Source organism: Micromesistius poutassou (genome assembly GCF_964030765.1).
Source record: "Micromesistius poutassou genome assembly, chromosome: 8".
Taxonomy (NCBI): domain Eukaryota; kingdom Metazoa; phylum Chordata; class Actinopteri; order Gadiformes; family Gadidae; genus Micromesistius; species Micromesistius poutassou.
Window position 1 is genome coordinate 642,257 of NC_140278.1, and position 16,814 is coordinate 659,070.

A 16,814-nucleotide genomic window follows, 5' to 3' on the forward strand; every position below is an offset into this window, starting at 1 on the left:
ATTAGGCAGTTTTTAGTCCGATCTGGCAACAAATCCTATCTACACAAATGATACACCATATGAAAGCTGAGACTCAAATTAGTCCAACTGTATAAGCCTCATTATTTTGTGAGCTTATTTCAATGAACTAGATGTGAAGGAATAAAGTCCACAACATACCTTTCCAAGTTACTACCAACAGACACACACACACACACACACACACACACACACACACACACACACACACACACACACACACACACACACACATAAAAGCTCAGCTATTCTATATTTTATCTCAAATGTATTCAAACTTGATCACATAAGCTATTTGTTTAACTCTTCACTTTTTGTTTCCAACCATTTAACATGTTTTAAATGGTGTGCATGTTTACATTGTTTACTCCATTACGATTCTTTACTTGATTTAAGCCATTCAACATTTCTTTACGTCTTAAAACATGTGGCTTTACTAAAACATATTTTCAACCTCACTTTGCACTACAGCACTCACCACATTTTCTAGTTTGATTTTATTGTTTAATGATCAATATTTTTTACCATAATCATGACAATACATGGATGATCCTATATGGGAATTGGTTACTCTTTCACTCTTATTGACAACACTATTTGCATTCAAAATACAAGTTATTTCTAAAAATGTGATATCCTCAATGGTGAACATAATAAATGTTGGCCCATGATAGTATCATCTTTAGAAAGATCTAACAGATCATTGTCTGCTTCCTACTGCCTGTGAACTAGAAAATGCTTTTCCTGCAGAAAATGCAGCGAGTGCTGTAGTGCAAAGTGAGGTTGAAAATATGTTTTAGTAAAGCCAAATCAAATGAAGGGATTTGAACAGTCTAAATGGAGTAAACAATGTAAACATGCACACAATTAAAAAAATAAAAAATAGTTGGAAATAAATAAAGTGAAGAGTTAAAGAAATAGCTATGTGATCACGTTTGAATACATTTGAGATTAAATATAGAATAGCTGAGCTGGTTGTGTATGTGTGGTAGTAATTTGGAAAAGTATGTTATTGACCTTATTCCTTCACATCTAGTTGATCAAAATAAGCTCACAAAATGATGAGGCTTATACCGTTGGACTCCTTGGAGTCTCAGCTTTCATCTGACTTTGTTTGTGTAGATAGCATGACGTTAAAAAGATTGTTTACAAGCATTGTTGTTAGCATTTAGCTTCTACCGGGAGTACACCAGATATATAGCAATCGCCCAGCCTCTAGCCATATAAAATACCAAAATTGTGTACGGATATAATTGAAGAAAAAAAAAAGTGTGTTTTACAAAAATTGTAAAAATAATAATCCATAGTTTAAAGTAGGACATCTTAAAAAGTTTAAAATATAAAAAAAATGTGAATGATAGAGGGCGATTCCAAGCTAATCTGAACATAAAATTGGAATGGAGTCTCTAGGTGAAAACTTGTGGAAGGAGTAGGGTCCCAAAGTTTGTAGAGAATAATAAAGAGAGAAAGAATAAAACCTAAGAAGAACAATAACTGAGCGCTGCATGCAGCCCTCACCTAATAAACCCTGTTTTCAACCACATCTCCAGGCTCTGTCGTTGTAATCGTATATTAACTTGTCTGTGGAAATCAGGCTACTTTGATTTGCCCCTGATTTTTATTCCCTCAACTATAATACCATGTTTCGACTTAATTGCAATATATTTTTTATTATTTACAAAGATGAATACTTTTTTCACATTACAGATGACCAAATCAAAATACTTTGGTGTAACAACACTGACATCTTCAGGTGGATCGTGTCATGCTTGTTATTCAGTACATAAATACTACTCAAGAGACTGTATTCAGTCGCTTATACTTAACTTAAACGATAGATAGTATGTTCGTCAATATAATTTGTTAGATAGTTAACCATTATAATTCATTGGATCCATATTTACATATTGGACATTGGGAATGATATCTGCAATAATGTTACAAAAACTAAAAACCAACACAAAGACAACAGGGTACATTTTATGCAGTGTAAAGTTTACATAACAAGGTGCTGAGGCCACAGGAGTCAGAATGGCCACAATGTGTATATCAAGTATTTCATGGAAGTGTTTTCAAGACAAGACAGAGGATATCCAGAAGGTTTCCTATTGTAGAGATCCTCTTACGTCCCATGGTTCAGTCTGTTCTGTCTCCATACTGCTGGAGTCTGGAACTGAGAGCACCGGGCTGGAAGAAAACAAAGCATTAGACCAAGGAGCAGCCTTTAGCTTACTACTACAGTCTTTACCATAGTCCTGCAGCACTGAGATAAAACTACTACTACTAATAATAATAATAATAGTAAAAATAATAACAATATTATAGTACCTTTTTATTTACATAGCTATTTTCCAAGTACTCAAAAATAACAGAAGGGGGGAGTGAAACATTTAAAATCTCTTCTAGAAATGCAGACATGATGTCAGGTGTGACACATACACTCACACACACTTACCACACAGGCACACACACACACACAAACACAAACACACACTAGCCTCTGACTACCTGTCAGATTCAGAGGAGCCCTGGTTCAGGTGCTCTGTGGAGGGGAATCGGGGGAGGCTCTGCCCCCCGCGCTGGATGGCCTGGGCCACAGAGTAGCGCGTCCGGCCCGCCACACACGCGTCTATCTGGGCCACGCTGAGACGGGACTGCAGGAACAGATGAACACAGCTGTCCGACAGCAGGTAGGGGCACACCAGGATCCTGATACCACAGACAAACACATTGGTGATGTACTCTACGTTGATTTTAGTGCTTCAATTTAATTAAGAACAGACTTGGTTGAGACATACTATGTATAACAAAAAAACTAAAAACAAAACAATGGACCAACTGGTCGGCAATTTAGAAACTTGGTTGCTCAGCACTTTGGGGTTGTATGCTTTTATTGTCAGCCCTACTTGCAAGTCACTTGGAAAAAACATCTAAATGTAATGTAGTATTTATCTCCCTATCCCCTCATTTAGTGTAATGTGTTGTATTTCCTTTTTATAATTGATGCCTGGTCCCATACTAGACCATTTACATGACACAGTGTGTGTGTGTGTGTGTGTGTGTGTGTGTGTGTGTGTGTGTGTGTGTGTGTGTGTGTGTGTGTGTGTGTGTTCATCAGGAACGGTTGTTAAAACATGTGCGTTATATCAAGGTGTGTGTTTACAGTAGGGTTAGTAGTAGGGTACTGTGTGAAAGGTCATCAGTGTATTGATTAGAGCCCTGATAACTTACTGCTCCAGGAAGGTCTGCAGCCCCTTGATTCGCTCAGAGATCTGCCGGGCGCTGTTCAGACTGAAAAACGGGTTCTTCGGGGGCATCTGTGGGAGCTTGCTACTATATCCGAGAAGGAAATAGATGCAAGTCAGTTACATTTGGTTTTAACTTTGAATATCTCTCTCACACACACACACACACACACACACACACACACACACACACACACACACACACACACACACACACACACACACACACACACACACACACACACACACACACACACACACACACACACACGGTGGACTTACATGAGCAGTGAATGCACCTGGAGTCTTTGGTGCAGCCATACAAACTCGCTGAATCGCCTCCTTGTACACGAGATCTTCTTGGTGAAGCAGAGACTGTTGGTCTGAGAGAAGGAGAGAGGCAAGTGTGTTTACCTCATGTTTTGAAATGAACATGAAGAAACCATCAATTATTCAAACTGATTGAATAATTATTTCTACTTACAAGTAAACATATTTCGTAGTCTATATAGGCGTGCCAGAAGTCAGTGTTCTGGATCCTCGGGTCCCGAACCCATACGCTGATGTCCTGTTGCATGGCGTGGGAAGCAGGCAGTTGTGACCAGAATACAAAAAAGGGAACTTTTCTAATGTTGTATTGAGGAAGTGCGACCATAGGAAACCCCCCACCACTGAAGTGTCTCACATGGCTCTTCATATTAAAGTACTTACTTCTGTCTTTTGTAATTTTTTTTCAACAGGATTTTTTAACTTCCTAATTTCAACTGTAAACCAACTGAAGTAAAAGCTTACACAAACTTTTGTTATAGATGAAATAGATTGATAGTAAGGTGTAAGACCCACCTCAGTAATCATGCTATCAATAAATCCCGTTAGCCGAGCTCTGGCACGTACACCAAACCCGTAGTCTGAGCGAGCTTCCACTTTGCTCTTAATCCCTTGATACTTTATGGTGCAGAACAAGAGCAAAGGTTTCCTCATTTGGTCACCTGACTGAACTTGCCCTCTCACTGCTACTTCAATGACCAACTGATTTACAGTAGAAGACATGTGTTTACATATGGGCATGTTCAGCCTTCTATATCACATGGTAGTTCTTATCGCCTTCCTTTTACTATTCAGCACATTTTTTATGCAACTCCCAGTCTAACACCAGGTCGCCCTCGAGCAATGATAATTTGCGTTGCTTATGGACAACAGTAAGAAGAAAACAAATAAAAAGAAAGAATAAAGGGTCATTAATAGTGTATTTTATTCATGGCCTCCACCAAACCTTGGTCAATGGTTACAATAACTCAGTAGTGTGTTCATAAGGTCATGGATATAGGTCAAGGTAAGGCGCTGCCAGCAGGAGGTTTGGTCAACTACTCAAAGACCATGTTCTCTGATAGTCCCGCCTTCTTCTAAAGTGCTACATTTCAAAAATCTAGTCAGCCAGTTCAGGTGCACAGAAGTACATTGTGAGTTCTTCTTCATGTTTCGACTACATAACAAACAACTAAGGCTGGTATGATGCCTACATGAAGACGACAAGGCAAGACGACAAGAAATGACAAGGCATACGTTACGGAGAAAATAATGGACCAAATAATCCTTAAAAAAATAACACAATTGATGGTTTCCATCAAAAATCTATGAAAGGTGCAAACATGGTTTGGTAAATAGTATATCATTAAAAACCAACCAACATGAAAACATTAATCTTCAACAATTTAAGATGACAATGACAGTAAATGGACTAAAGTATAAAGAATAAAACACACACACACACACACACACTAAACTCGACCAAAACACATGTTCTAACACATCTTCCTCCAAGCAGCTGCTCTAGCAACAAGAGGTTGAGGAGAGGTTATGACAGCAGTTAGACTTCCATCTTCCTATTAGGGCTGCTCTGATTTGGAGAAGCAGTGACAAGTGCCTTTGGCAATCTTTGGCTTTCATTACCCATTTCAGGGAAACAAGTTGCCATTGTCGATCATTCTAGATCATCTCTCTTAATCGTGCCACCCCAACACCTTTAAAAATTAGTAAAAATATGTTCTCTTTCTCCAAACAAGGCTAAACATAAACCTTTATAGGACTACAGTTGTGGTAACTATAGAACAGCAATCCAGAAAACCACACTGTACAATATATGTCCACAGTGTTCGTGTCTGCTGAATAAGGACACAGCTGCTACTGGTTCGTTTATACCTCCACTTTGTCTACCCTAAGGTATCTCTCTATCAAGTCCCCAACCCCCCCATCAAAGAGGCACAGTGACCTCTCACCTCAGGATACTTAATACCCACCCCTACTAGGGTTTTTGTCACTGTCACTTGATGCCTCATGATGACAAAACACACACACACACACACACACACACACACACACACACACACACACACACACACACACACACACACACACACACACACACACACACACACTCTCTTCACTGGTCCTCGTCTCCACAGTGCCAGGTGAGCCTCCGTTGGTAGAAGTCCACTACGGCCTGAGGACACCTGGCGCTGGCTTCTCGCGCCGGGAGCAGAGACACGTCACCAGAGGTTTTCCTGCAGCAAATGATAAGATGGGGTCATGGTCATCAGGTTATGTTAACCACTCTAGTCCCACTAGGGGTCATGGTCATCAGGTTATGTTAACCACTCTAGTCCCACTAGGGGTCATGGTCATCAGGTTATGTTAACCACTCTAGTCCCACCCAGAACCTGAGTGGAAACATGGCCAATGGGGACCCCCAGAAAAGGTTGTCCAGACCTCCAAAATAATTACGCTGTAAAAATCCCATTTCTAGAAATCAACGTTCTTCCATTAGTAACTTTGTTCAGTTGTGTGATTCTTTCTTAAATAGTGCCACACTGTGGCATGTCATTCTAAAGTGAATGGCAAAGGGGAGATGAAATGTGCCACACCATTTGACCAGGAACATGAGTTCTCCGTGTTGGTCTGTGGAGCCGATGATGCACTCGGGCTCCAGGTCCAGGTCCGGGTCCAGGTCCAGGACCTGGTCCAGGCCGGCCCCCGTCACGTCTCTCTTCTGGATGTCCAGAACACCATCACTCTGCTCCCTGTACTGCGGGCACTGGTCAGCACAACACACACACTTCATACTCACATTCTACGTGGAGCAGTCAGGCAGAATGCTTTGAGTGTTAAAAGTTCAACGGATTGCATCATGACTGCCTTTATACAGCGTTTCCTATCCATTGGCCACGCAAAGCGCTTTCCAATGATTTCTATACTTAATATATTTTACTACTGCTGCAGCACCTTCACATACATTTGTTATAATTGTATTTTCTAATTAGATCATTGATTCATTCAATGTTATTTAAGTCATAATGTTTTATACATATTATAGCTTTAAAGATATGCAAGTGCTTCTTTTTTAAATAAATGACAGAGCAAAACCAGGAACAGCATCACATGGGGAGTGATGTTTGCCTAAATGTGTTACTTTAAGACTTTCACATTATTTAAAATACCGACTTTGCACAATTTGCGGAAGTTCAGAGCACTTAATCACACGTTTGTGGACACTCACAATTTCTGCCTCCTGCTCAGACAATTCCTCTTTGAGTATGAATTCTTGAGGTTGTTCTTCTTCGTTGTCAGAGAGGTGCATGGTTCTGAGAAACTCATCAATGAGTTCAGGACAGTCCAGATTATCCTGTGGTTCCCAAGTATTGTCAGCACTACAAAGGACATCACAAAATATAAATATTGGTCAGACTTTAATACGTATTTGTGAAGTTAAACCTGATGTAAGTGTTGTCATTAGCAACCTCTAGTGGCTTGAGTTGTAGAAGCTAAAGTCATAGCTACATGAGAGGGAACCAGAATGAAACGATGGATCTATCTATCTATCTATCTATATATATATATATATATATATATATATATATATATATAGGGGGATCCCTGAATGGGTTGACTCGTTTCATTTCGAGAAACGTTCTCCTTGACACATTTGTTGATGTAGTAAATAGCTGAACAGTTACAGAGTGCAGGTATACTGCAGTTTGTTCAAAGTATACTTATACAAACATAACCTGTAGTACTTACTCTGTAAAGCCTTTCCACTTGAGGAAGTATTCCACTCTTCCGTTGAAGACTCGGCGACGAATTATTTTTTCCACTAGAAATTCCTGGACCATCGCAGTCTCCTCGGGCTTCCTCTGTCTGACGGTCTGCTTCTTCCTCATCCTACAGCACAACAAAAGGACGCTATTAAACATTAGCTCCTCATTCATTTTGACCAATCAAAGGCAACTGCTTACAAGGTAACACGCAATTCCCCGGACGATTGAGAAGAACATGGCAAGAGAGAAAGGAGCACTTTGTCCTTCAGTCCCGCTCCGTCCGTCCAGTGGTCATTGTTCCACTTGCTGCTCGATTCAGAAGCAGAAATAATACAAATAACACATCCTATTACACACAATGTCGTGCAGTACGTCTGGTTAGCATTGCGAACCATGCACGTTCACATTCAAGTTCAGATTAAACACGGACAGATACGCAGGAGGCCTACTGTGAACAATAACACGCACGTACGCTGTCGTTGTTGCCTTAATGTCGGAGAATATCGAGCACCGTGATCTGTAGGAGCTCTCTGCGAAGGAAACACACCAACACACCGCTGGAGATCAGCCTATGGTACAAATCGGTGTATTTACATAAGAAAAACTACTTTCCATTAATGAGTTACGTTTAAAGATGGCCGTAGACGGAGATGGGAGGAAGTGGTTGCCAAGGGAAAAGGTCATGCCAGGAACACCGGGAGGAAACAACAGACGCATCGCTGACCAATCAAGGAGGGATCCGCCGGTTGGCGCGTCGCTCCGCGGAGCCCCGAGCAGCGGAGACCCGCAGCCCTGAGGAGTGCGGCTTGGCTCCGCCTACCCTCAACATCCTGGGTTGGTTCAAATAAATAAATATAGGCGCGATCATAGTCCTGGTGATAACAATGACGCTCACGCTTACGCGTGTTCCCGACAGCGACCGTTCATGTTCACTGCGTTGGGAATCTAAAAGTTATTCACAGCAGGGTTTTTTATCCGATAAAAAAGAGAACTAAACAGAACTTAGTGGGATCAGTTTCAAGTTTGCACGCCTTTATTTCATTGTAGCTGTATCACCTACTATCCTTTTGCTTTTATTTATGAGAAGCACATTGTATTGCCACTGTATGGGAGGCTACACTTGCCCTTATCTAGAGCTGGTTTACCAGTACACAATGTTTAAAACTGAGCAAAGTCGATGCCAACAGACAATCAATAGTAAAATATGTGATATGATGGTTGATTCTTTTATATAGACCTCTGAAGAATAATTCCCGCCTCCGAGGCTCCGGTTCCCTCGGTCAAATGTCTATGGGAAATAACACGTTTTGAACTACACACATTTTCCATCTAGTTTCGACTGTGGTTTTTGGATTGTCGGTACCGTTAAAATAGCATTTATAATCGTTTACTACTTTAACGACACCAAAAATCCAAAAACCCAGTTAAACTAGATGGAAACGGTTGTAGTTGAAAACGTGATGCAGCTTTTACTTCTCCGCCACCTACAGAGTTTGTTATGTACGATCATTCATAAACCCCATGTTATTTCCCATAGACATTTGACCGAGGGAACCGGGAGCCTCGGAGGCGGGACTTATTCTTCAGGTAAAGTCTATTGGTAAGCGGAATCGGGATTTATACTGTTTCCGGTCTGGAAAACCCCCGGCTAAGGGTCTGGTTCTCTTCTAGTGTGAGGGCTAAGGGTCTGGTTCTCTAGTGTGAGGGCTAAGGGTCTGGTTCTCCTCTAGTGTGAGGGCTAAGGGTCTGGTTCTCTAGTGTGAGGGCTAAGGGTCTGTTTCTCGAGTGTGAGGGCTAAGGGTCTGGTTCTCTAGTGTGAGGGCTAAGGGTCTGGTTCTCTAGTGTGAGGGCTAAGGGTCTGGTTCTCCTCTATGGAAAGGGCTAAGGGTCTGGTTCTCTAGTGTGAGGGTGAAGGGTCTGGTTCTCTAGTGTGAGGGCTAAGGGTCTGGTTCTCTAGTGTGAGGGGTAAGGGTCTGGTTCTCCTCTAGTGTGAGGGCTAAGGGTCTGGTTCTCTAATGTGAGGGCTAAGGGTCTGGTTCTCTAGTGTGAGGGCTAAGGGTCTGGTTCTCTAGTGTGAGGGCTAAGGGTCTGGTTCTCCTCTAGTGTGAGGGCTAAGGGTCTGGTTCTCTAGTGTGAGGGCTAAGGGTCTGGTTCTCTAGTGCGAGGGCTAAGGGTCTGGATCTCTAGTGTGAGGGCTAAGGGTCTGGTTCTCTAGTGTGAGGGCTAAGGGTCTGGTTCTCTAGTGTGAGGGCTAAGGGTCTGGTTCTCTAGTGTGAGGGCTAAGGGTCTGTTTCTCTAGTGTGAGGGCAAAGGGTCTGCTTCTCCTCTAGTGTGAGGGCTACGGGTCTGGTTCTCTAGTGTGAGGGCTAAGGGTCTGGTTCTCTAGTGTGAGGGCTAAGGGTCTGGTTCTCTAATGTGAGGGCTAAGGGTCTGTTTCTCTAGTGTGAGGGCTAAGGGTCTGGTTCTCCTCTAGTGTGAGGGCTACGGGTCTGGTTCTCTAGTGTGAGGGTTAAGGGTCTGGTTCTCTAGTGTGAGGGCTAAGGGTCTGGTTCTCCTCTAGGGTGAGGGCTAAGGGTCTGGTTCTCTAATGTGAGGACTAAGGGTCTGGTTCTCTAGTGTGAGGGCTAAGGGTCTGGTTCTCTAGTGTGAGGGCTAAGGGTCTGGTTCTCCTCTATGGTAAGGGCTAAGGGTCTGGTTCTCTAGTGTGAGGGTGAAGGGTCTGGTTCTCTAGTGTGAGGGCTAAGGGTCTGGTTCTCCTCTAGGGTGAGGGCTAAGGGTCTGGTTCTCTAGTGTGAGGGCTAAGGGTCTGGTTCTCTAGTGTGATGGCTAAGGGTCTGGTTCTCCTCTATGGTAAGGGCTAAGGGTCTGGTTCTCTAGTGTGATGGCTAAGGGTCTGGTTCTCCTCTATGGTAAGGGCTAAGGGTCTGGTTCTCTAGTGTGAGGGTGAAGGGTCTGGTTCTCTAGTGTGAGGGCTAAGGGTCTGGTTCTCTAGTGTGAGGGCTAAGGGTCTGGTTCTCCTCTAGTGTGAGGGCTAAGGGTCTGGTTCTCTAGTGTGAGGGCTAAGGGATTGGTTCTCCTCTAGTGTGAGGGCTAAGGGTCTGGTTCTCTAGTGTGAGGGCTAAGGGTCTGGTTCTCTAGTGTGAGGACTAAGGGTCTGGTTCTCCTCTAGTGTGAGGGCTAAGGGTCTGGTTCTCTAGTGTGAGGGTTAAGGGTCTGGTTCTCTAGTGTGAGGGCTAAGGGTCTGGTTCTCCTCTAGTGTGAGGGCTAAGGGTCTGGTTCTCTACTAGTGTGAGGGCTAAGGGTCTGGTTCTCTACTAGTGTGAGGGCTAAGAGTCTGGTTCTCTAATGTGAGGGTTAAGGGTCTGATTCTCGTCTAGTGTGAGGGCTAAGGGTCTGGTTTTCTAGTGTGAGGGCTAAGGGTCTGGTTCTCTAGTGCGAGGGCTAAGGGTCTGGATCTCTAGTGTGAGGGTTAAGGGTCTGGTTCTCTAGTGTGAGGGCTAAGGGTCTGGTTCTCTAGTGTGAGGGCTAAGGGTCTGGTTCTCTAATGTGAGGGCTAAGGGTCTGTTTCTCTAGTGTGAGGGCAAAGGGTCTGCTTCTCCTCTAGTGTGAGGGCTACGGGTCTGGTTCTCTAGTGTGAGGGTTAAGGGTCTGGTTCTCTAGTGTGAGGGCTAAGGGTCTGGTTCTCCTCTAGGGTGAGGGCTAAGGGTCTGGTTCTCTAATGTGAGGGCTAAGGGTCTGGTTCTCTAGTGTGAGGGCTGTAAGTGTCTGGTTCTCCTCTATGGTAAGGGCTAAGGGTCTGGTTCTCCTCTAGTGTGAGGGTTAAGGGTCTGGTTCTCTAGTGTGAGGGCTAAGGGTCTGGTTCTCTAGTGTGAGGGCTAAGGGTCTGGTTCTCCTCTATGGTAAGGGCTAAGGGTCTGGTTCTCTAGTGTGAGGGTGAAGGGTCTGGTTCTTTAGTGTGAGGGGTAAGGGTCTGGTTCTCCTCTAGTGTGAGGGTTAAGGGTCTGGTTCTCTAGGGTTAGGGCTAAGGGTCTGGTTCTCTAGTGTGAGGGCTAAGGGTCTGGTTCTCTAATGTGACGGCTAAGGGTATGGTTCTCTAGTGTGAAGGCTAAGGGTCTGGTTCTCTAGTGTGAGGGCTAAGGGTCTGGTTCTCCTCTAGTGTGAGGGCTAAGGGTCTGGTTCTCTAGTGTGAGGGCTAAGGGTCTGGTTCTCTAGTGTGAGGGCTAAGGGTCTGGTTCTCCTCTAGTGTGAGGGCTAAGGGTCTGGTTCTCTAGTGTGAGGGCTAAGGGTCTGGATCTCTAGTGTGAGGGCTAAGGGTCTGGTTCTCTAGTGTGAGGGCTAAGGGTCTGGTTCTCTAGTGTGAGGGCTAAGGGTCTGGTTCTCTAGTGTGAGGGCTAAGGGTCTGGTTCTCCTCTAGTGTGAGGGCTAAGGGTCTGGTTCTCTAGTGTGAGGGCTAAGGGTCTGGTTCTCTAGTGTGAGGGCTAAGGGTCTGGTTCTCTAGTGTAAGGGCTAAGGGTCTGGTTCTCTAGTGTGAGGGCTAAGGGTCTGGTTCTCTAGTGTGAGGGCTAAGGGTCTGGTTCTCTAATGTGAGGGCTAAGGGTCTGTTTCTCTAGTGTGAGGGCTAAGGGTCTGTTTCTCTAATGTGAGGGTTAAGGGTCTGCTTCTCCTCTAGTGTGAGGGCTACGGGTCTGGTTCTCTAGTGTGAGGGTTAAGGGTCTGGTTCTCTAGTGTGAGGGCTAAGGGTCTGGTTCTCCTCTAGGGTGAGGGCTAAGGGTCTGGTTCTCTAATGTGAGGGCTAAGGGTCTGGTTCTCTAGTGTGAGGGCTAAGGGTCTGGTTCTCTAGTGTGAGGGCTAAAGGTGTGTTCACACCGCACTTCGCCCCGCGACATGTTTCAATGTTAAGTGAACGTGGAGACGCGAATCGGGCGAATTTTTTTTTCGCCGATACGCGCGACAAGATTTGATTGACAGCGCGAAATTTTTCCTCGTGAACGGCGAGCGCGTTCACGTGGATTCGCGCCGCGAATAATTCGCCCCGCGAATAAAGTTAAAATATTTCAACTTCTTCGCGGCATTCGCGTTGAAACAGCCAATCAGCGTTCACTCCCTGTGGGTAACGTGGGTGAAGTAACGTAAAACAGCCAATCAGCGTTCACTCCCTGGGTGACGTCACGTAACAGCCAATCAGTTCACTCCCTGGGTGAAGTAACGTAAAACAGCCAATCACCGTTCAACCGTTCAGTGAACCGCAGCTTGGAGGAGAAAGTGATTGTTGCCGTTTGCGACTCCCGCTCTATATCTACATATAATATATAAATATCTATATCATATAATATATACGATATATATAATATCACGGCACAAAGCGGTGTGCGCCTCCGGATTATATTATTAACCCATAAACGACGGGCTCTCCCTCTTCCACAACAGGTACAGACACACATCTCGGCCATGGTTGATGAGAATGGCATGAATGACCGTTGCCAGGCAAAAAAAAAATTCGCCCCGCGAATAATTCGCCCCGCGAATGCACACAAAAATGCACAGCGACAGATTATGATTTGTCGCGCGGCAACATTCGCCTATTCGCGCGAATAGGCGAAATGGGACAAAGTGCGGTGTGAACACACAGTAAGGGTCTGGTTCTCCTCTAGGGTAAGGGCTAAGGGTCTGGTTCTCTAGTGTGAGGGTTAAGGGTCTGGTTCTCTAGTGTGAGGGCTAAGGGTCTGGTTCTCTAGTGTGAGGGCTAAGGGTCTGGTTCTCCTCTAGTGTGCGGGCTAAGAGTCTGGTTCTCTAATGTGAGGGTTAAGGGTCTGATTCTCGTCTACTGTGAGGGCTAAGGGTCTGGTTTTCTAGTGTGAGGGCTAAGGGTCTGGTTCTCTAGTGCGAGGGCTAAGGGTCTGGATCTCTAGTGTGAGGGTTAAGGGTCTGGTTCTCTAGTGTGAGGGCTAAGGGTCTGGTTCTCTAGTGTGAGGGCTAAGGGTCTGGTTCTCCTCTAGTGTGAGGGTTAAGGGTCTGGTTCTCTATTGTGAGGGTTAATGGTCTGGTTCTCCTCTAGTCTGAGGGTTAAGGGTCTGGTTCTCTAGTGTGAGGGTTAAGGGTCTGGTTCTCTAGTGTGAGGGCTAAGTGTCTGGTTCTCTAGTGTGAGGGCTAAGGGTCTGGTTCTCTAGTGTGAGGGCTAAGGGTCTGGTTCTCTAGTGTGAGGGCTAAGGGTCTGGTTCTCCTCTAGTGTGAGGGCTAAGGGTCTGTTTCTCTAGTGTGAGGGCTAAGGGTCTGGTTCTCTAGTGTGAGGGATAAGGGTCTGGTTCTCTAGTGTGAGGGCTAAGGGTCTGGTTCTCTAGTGTGAGGGCTAAGGGTCTCGTTCTCCTCTAGTGTGAGGGTTAAGGGTCTGGTTCTCCTTTAATGTGAGGGTTAAGGGTCCGGTTCTCCTCTAATGTGAGGGTTAAGGGCCTGGTTCTCTAATGTGAGGGTTAAGGGTCTGGTTCTCCTCTAGTGTGAGGGCTAAGGGTCTGGTTCTCCTCTATGGTAAGGGCTAAGGGTCTGGTTCTCCTCTAGTGTGAGGGCTAAGGGTCTGGATCTCTAGTGTGAGGGTTAAGGGTCTGGTTCTCTAGTGTGAGGGTTAAGGGTCTGGTTCTCTAATGTGAGGGTTAAGGGTCTGGTTCTCTAGTGTGAGGGCTAAGGGTCTGGTTCTCTAGTGTGAGGGTTAAGGGTCCGGTTCTCCTCTAATGTGAGGGCTAAGGGTCTGGTTCTCTAGTGTGAGGGTTAAGGGTCTGGTTCTCTAGTGTGAGGGCTAAGGGTCTGGTTCTCTAGTGTGATGGTTAAGGGTCTGGTTCTCTAGTGTGAGGGCTAAGGGTCTGGTTCTCCTCTAATGTGAGGGTTAAGGGTATGGTTCTCTAGTGTGAGGGCTAAGGGTCTGGTTCTCTAGTGTGAGGGCTAAGGGTCTGGTTCTCTAGTGTGAGGGCTAAGGGTCCGGTTCTCCTCTAGTGTGAGGGCTAAGGGTCTGGTTCTCTAGTGTGAGGGCTAACGGTCTGGTTCTCTAGTGTGAGGGTTAAGGGTATGGTTTTCTAGTGTGAGGGTTAAGGGTCTGGTTCTCCTCTAGTGTGAGGGTTAAGGGTCTGGTTCTCTAGTGTGAGGGTTAAGGGTCTGGTTCTCCTCTAGTGTGAGGGTTAAGGGTCTGGTTCTCCTCTAGTGTGAGGGCTAAGGGTCTGGTTCTCCTCTAGTGTGAGGGTTAAGGGTCTGGTTCTCCTCTAGTGTAAGGGCTAACGGTCTGGTTCTCTAGTGTGAGGGTTAAGGGTATGGTTTTCTAGTGTGAGGGCTAAGGGTCTGGTTCTCCTCTAGTGTGAGGGCTAAGGGTCTGGATCTCCTCTAGTGTGAAGGCTAAGGGTCTGGATCTCTAGTGTGAGGGTTAAGGGTCTGGTTCTCTAGTGTGAGGGCTAAGGGTCTGGTTCTCTAGTGTGAGGGCTAAGGGTCTGGTTTTCTAGTGTGAGGGCTAAGGGTCTGGTTCTCCTCTAGTGTGAGGGCTAAGGGTCTGGTTCTCTAGTGTGAGGGCTAAGGGTCTGGTTCTCTAGTGTGATGGCTAAGGGTCTGGTTCTCTAGTGTGAGGGCTAAGGGTCTCGTTCTCCTCTAGTGTGAGGGTTAAGGGTCTGGTTCTCCTTTAATGTGAGGGTTAAGGGTCCGGTTCTCCTCTAATGTGAGGGTTAAGGGTCTGGTTCTCTAATGTGAGGGTTAAGGGTCTGGTTCTCCTCTAGTGTGAGGGCTAAGGGTCTGGATCTCTAGTGTGAGGGTTAAGGGTCTGGTTCTCTAGTGTGAGGGTTAAGGGTCTGGTTCTCTAATGTGAGGGTTAAGGGTCTGGTTCTCTAGTGTGAGGGCTAAGGGTCTGGTTCTCCTCTAGTGTGAGGGCTAAGGGTCTGGTTCTCTAATGTGAGGGTTAAGGGTCTGGTTCTCTAGTGTGAGGGCTAAGGGTCTGGTTCTCTAGTGTGAGGGTTAAGGGTCCGGTTCTCCTCTAATGTGAGGGCTAAGGGTCTGGTTCTCTAGTGTGAGGGCTAAGGGTCTGGTTCTCTAGTGTGAGGGTTAAGGGTCTGGTTCTCCTCTAGTGTGAGGGTTAAGGGTCTGGTTCTCTAGTGTGAGGGCTAAGGGTCTGGTTCTCCTCTAATGTGAGGGTTAAGGGTCTGGTTCTCTAATGTGAGGGTTAAGGGTCTGGTTCTCTAGTGTGAGGGCTAAGGGTCTGGTTCTCTAGTGTGAGGGTTAAGGGTCTGGTTCTCTAATGTGAGGGTTAAGGGTCTGGTTCTCTAATGTTAGGGTTAAGGGTCTGGTTCTCTAGTGTGAGGGTTAAGGGTCTGGTTCTCCTCTAGTGTGAGGGCTAAGGGTCTGGTTCTCTAATGTGAGGGTTAAGGGTCTGGTTCTCTAATGTGAGGGTTAAGGGTCTGGTTCTCTAGTGTGAGGGCTAAGGGTCTGGTTCTCTAGTGTGAGGGTTAAGGGTCTGGTTCTCTAGTGTGAGGGCTAAGGGTCTGGTTCTCCTCTAGTGTGAGGGTTAAGGGTCCGGTTCTCCTCTAGTGTGAGGGCTAAGGGTCTGGTTCTCTAGTGTGAGGGCTAAGGGTCTGGTTCTCTAGTGTGAGGGTTAAGGGTCTGGTTCTCTAGTGTGAGGGCTAAGGGTCTGGTTCTCTAGTGTGAGGGCTAAGGGTCTGGTTCTCTAGTGTGAGGGCTAAGGGTCTGGTTCTCTAGTGTGAGGGCTAAGGGTCTGGTTCTCTAATGTGAGGGCTAAGGGTCTGGTTCTCTAATGTGAGGGCTAAGGGTCTGGTTCTCTAGTGTGAGGGCTAAGGGTCTGGTTCTCTAATGTGAGGGCTAAGGGTCTGGTTCTCTAATGTGAGGGCTAAGGGTCTGGTTCTCTAGTGTGAGGGCTAAGGGTCTGGTTCTCCTCTAGTGTGAGGGCTAAGGGTCTGGTTCTCTAGTGTGAGGGCTAAGGGTCTGGTTCTTTAATGTGAGGGTTAAGGGTCTGGTTCTCTAGTGTGAGGGCTAAGGGTCTGGTTCTCTAGTGTGAAGGCTAAGGGTCTGGTTCTCCTCTAGTGTGAGGGTTAAGGGTCTGGTTCTCCTCTAGTGTGAGGGCTAAGGGTCTGGTTCTCTAGTGTGAGGGCTAAGGGTCTGGTTCTCTAGTGTAAGGGCTAAGGGTCTGGTTCTCTAGTGTGAAGGCTAAGGGTCTGGTTCTCCTCTAGTGTGAGGGTTAAGGGTCTGGTTCTCCTCTAGTGTGAGGGCTAAGGGTCTGGTTCTCTAGTGTGAGGGTTAAGGGTCTGGTTCTCTAGTGTGAGGGCTAAGGGTCTGGTTCTCTAGTGTGAGGGCTAAGGGTCTGGTTCTCCTCTAGTGTGAGGGCTAAGGGTCTGGTTCTCTAGTGTGAGGGCTAAGGGTCTGGTTCTCTAGTGTGAGGGCTAAGGGTCTGGTTCTCTAGTGTGAGGGCTAAGGGTCTGGTTCT

The 16,814-nt window shown here is 45.8% G+C and overlaps 2 protein-coding genes across 4 annotated transcripts; both read right to left on the reverse strand.

Annotated features, from left to right (window-relative positions):
* Positions 1–1,668: 1,668 nt before the first annotated feature.
* snx10b (sorting nexin 10b) lies at positions 1,669–3,883 on the reverse strand. 2 transcript variants are annotated; one of them, XM_084471797.1, is made up of 5 exons: positions 3,748–3,883; positions 3,546–3,646; positions 3,250–3,351; positions 2,527–2,727; positions 1,669–2,205 (listed from the first exon to the last, which is right to left on the reverse strand). In XM_084471797.1, the coding sequence occupies exons 1-5, from the start codon at positions 3,838–3,840 to the stop codon at positions 2,124–2,126; spliced, it is 579 nt and encodes a 192-aa protein (XP_084327923.1). In that variant the 5' UTR covers positions 3,841–3,883; the 3' UTR covers positions 1,669–2,123. The 2 variants fall into 2 exon arrangements, with proteins under 2 accessions (XP_084327923.1, XP_084327924.1); XM_084471798.1 differs by having other exon boundaries at positions 3,250–3,348; positions 3,748–3,858.
* Positions 3,884–4,606: 723 nt separating this feature from the next.
* On the reverse strand, positions 4,607–8,119 carry cbx3b (chromobox homolog 3b). Of its 2 annotated transcripts, XM_084471326.1 has the most exons (6): positions 7,981–8,119; positions 7,827–7,884; positions 7,338–7,478; positions 6,817–6,967; positions 6,185–6,354; positions 4,607–5,824 (listed from the first exon to the last, which is right to left on the reverse strand). In XM_084471326.1, exons 1-6 carry the CDS (start codon positions 8,069–8,071, stop codon positions 5,704–5,706), a joined length of 732 nt encoding a protein of 243 aa, XP_084327452.1. In that variant the 5' UTR covers positions 8,072–8,119; the 3' UTR covers positions 4,607–5,703. The 2 variants fall into 2 exon arrangements, with proteins under 2 accessions (XP_084327452.1, XP_084327453.1); XM_084471327.1 differs by lacking the exon at positions 7,827–7,884.
* Between the last annotated feature and the right edge of the window lie 8,695 nt (positions 8,120–16,814).

Coding starts and splice junctions, on each gene's coding strand:
- snx10b (XM_084471797.1), bottom strand. CDS start 3,840: ATGCAACAGGACATCAGCGTATGGGTTCGGGACCCGAGGATCCAGAAC. Junction 3,352..3,545: donor CAGGTGCATTCACTGCTCAT/GTAAGTCCACCG, acceptor TCTCGGATATAG/TAGCAAGCTCCCACAGATGC. Junction 2,206..2,526: donor GGCTCCTCTGAATCTGACAG/GTAGTCAGAGGC, acceptor GTTTTCTTCCAG/CCCGGTGCTCTCAGTTCCAG.
- cbx3b (XM_084471326.1), bottom strand. CDS start 8,071: ATGCGTCTGTTGTTTCCTCCCGGTGTTCCTGGCATGACCTTTTCCCTT. Junction 6,968..7,337: donor AAGTGGAAAGGCTTTACAGA/GTAAGTACTACA, acceptor TGTCCTTTGTAG/TGCTGACAATACTTGGGAAC. Junction 5,825..6,184: donor CTCATGTTCCTGGTCAAATG/GTGTGGCACATT, acceptor CATTTGCTGCAG/GAAAACCTCTGGTGACGTGT.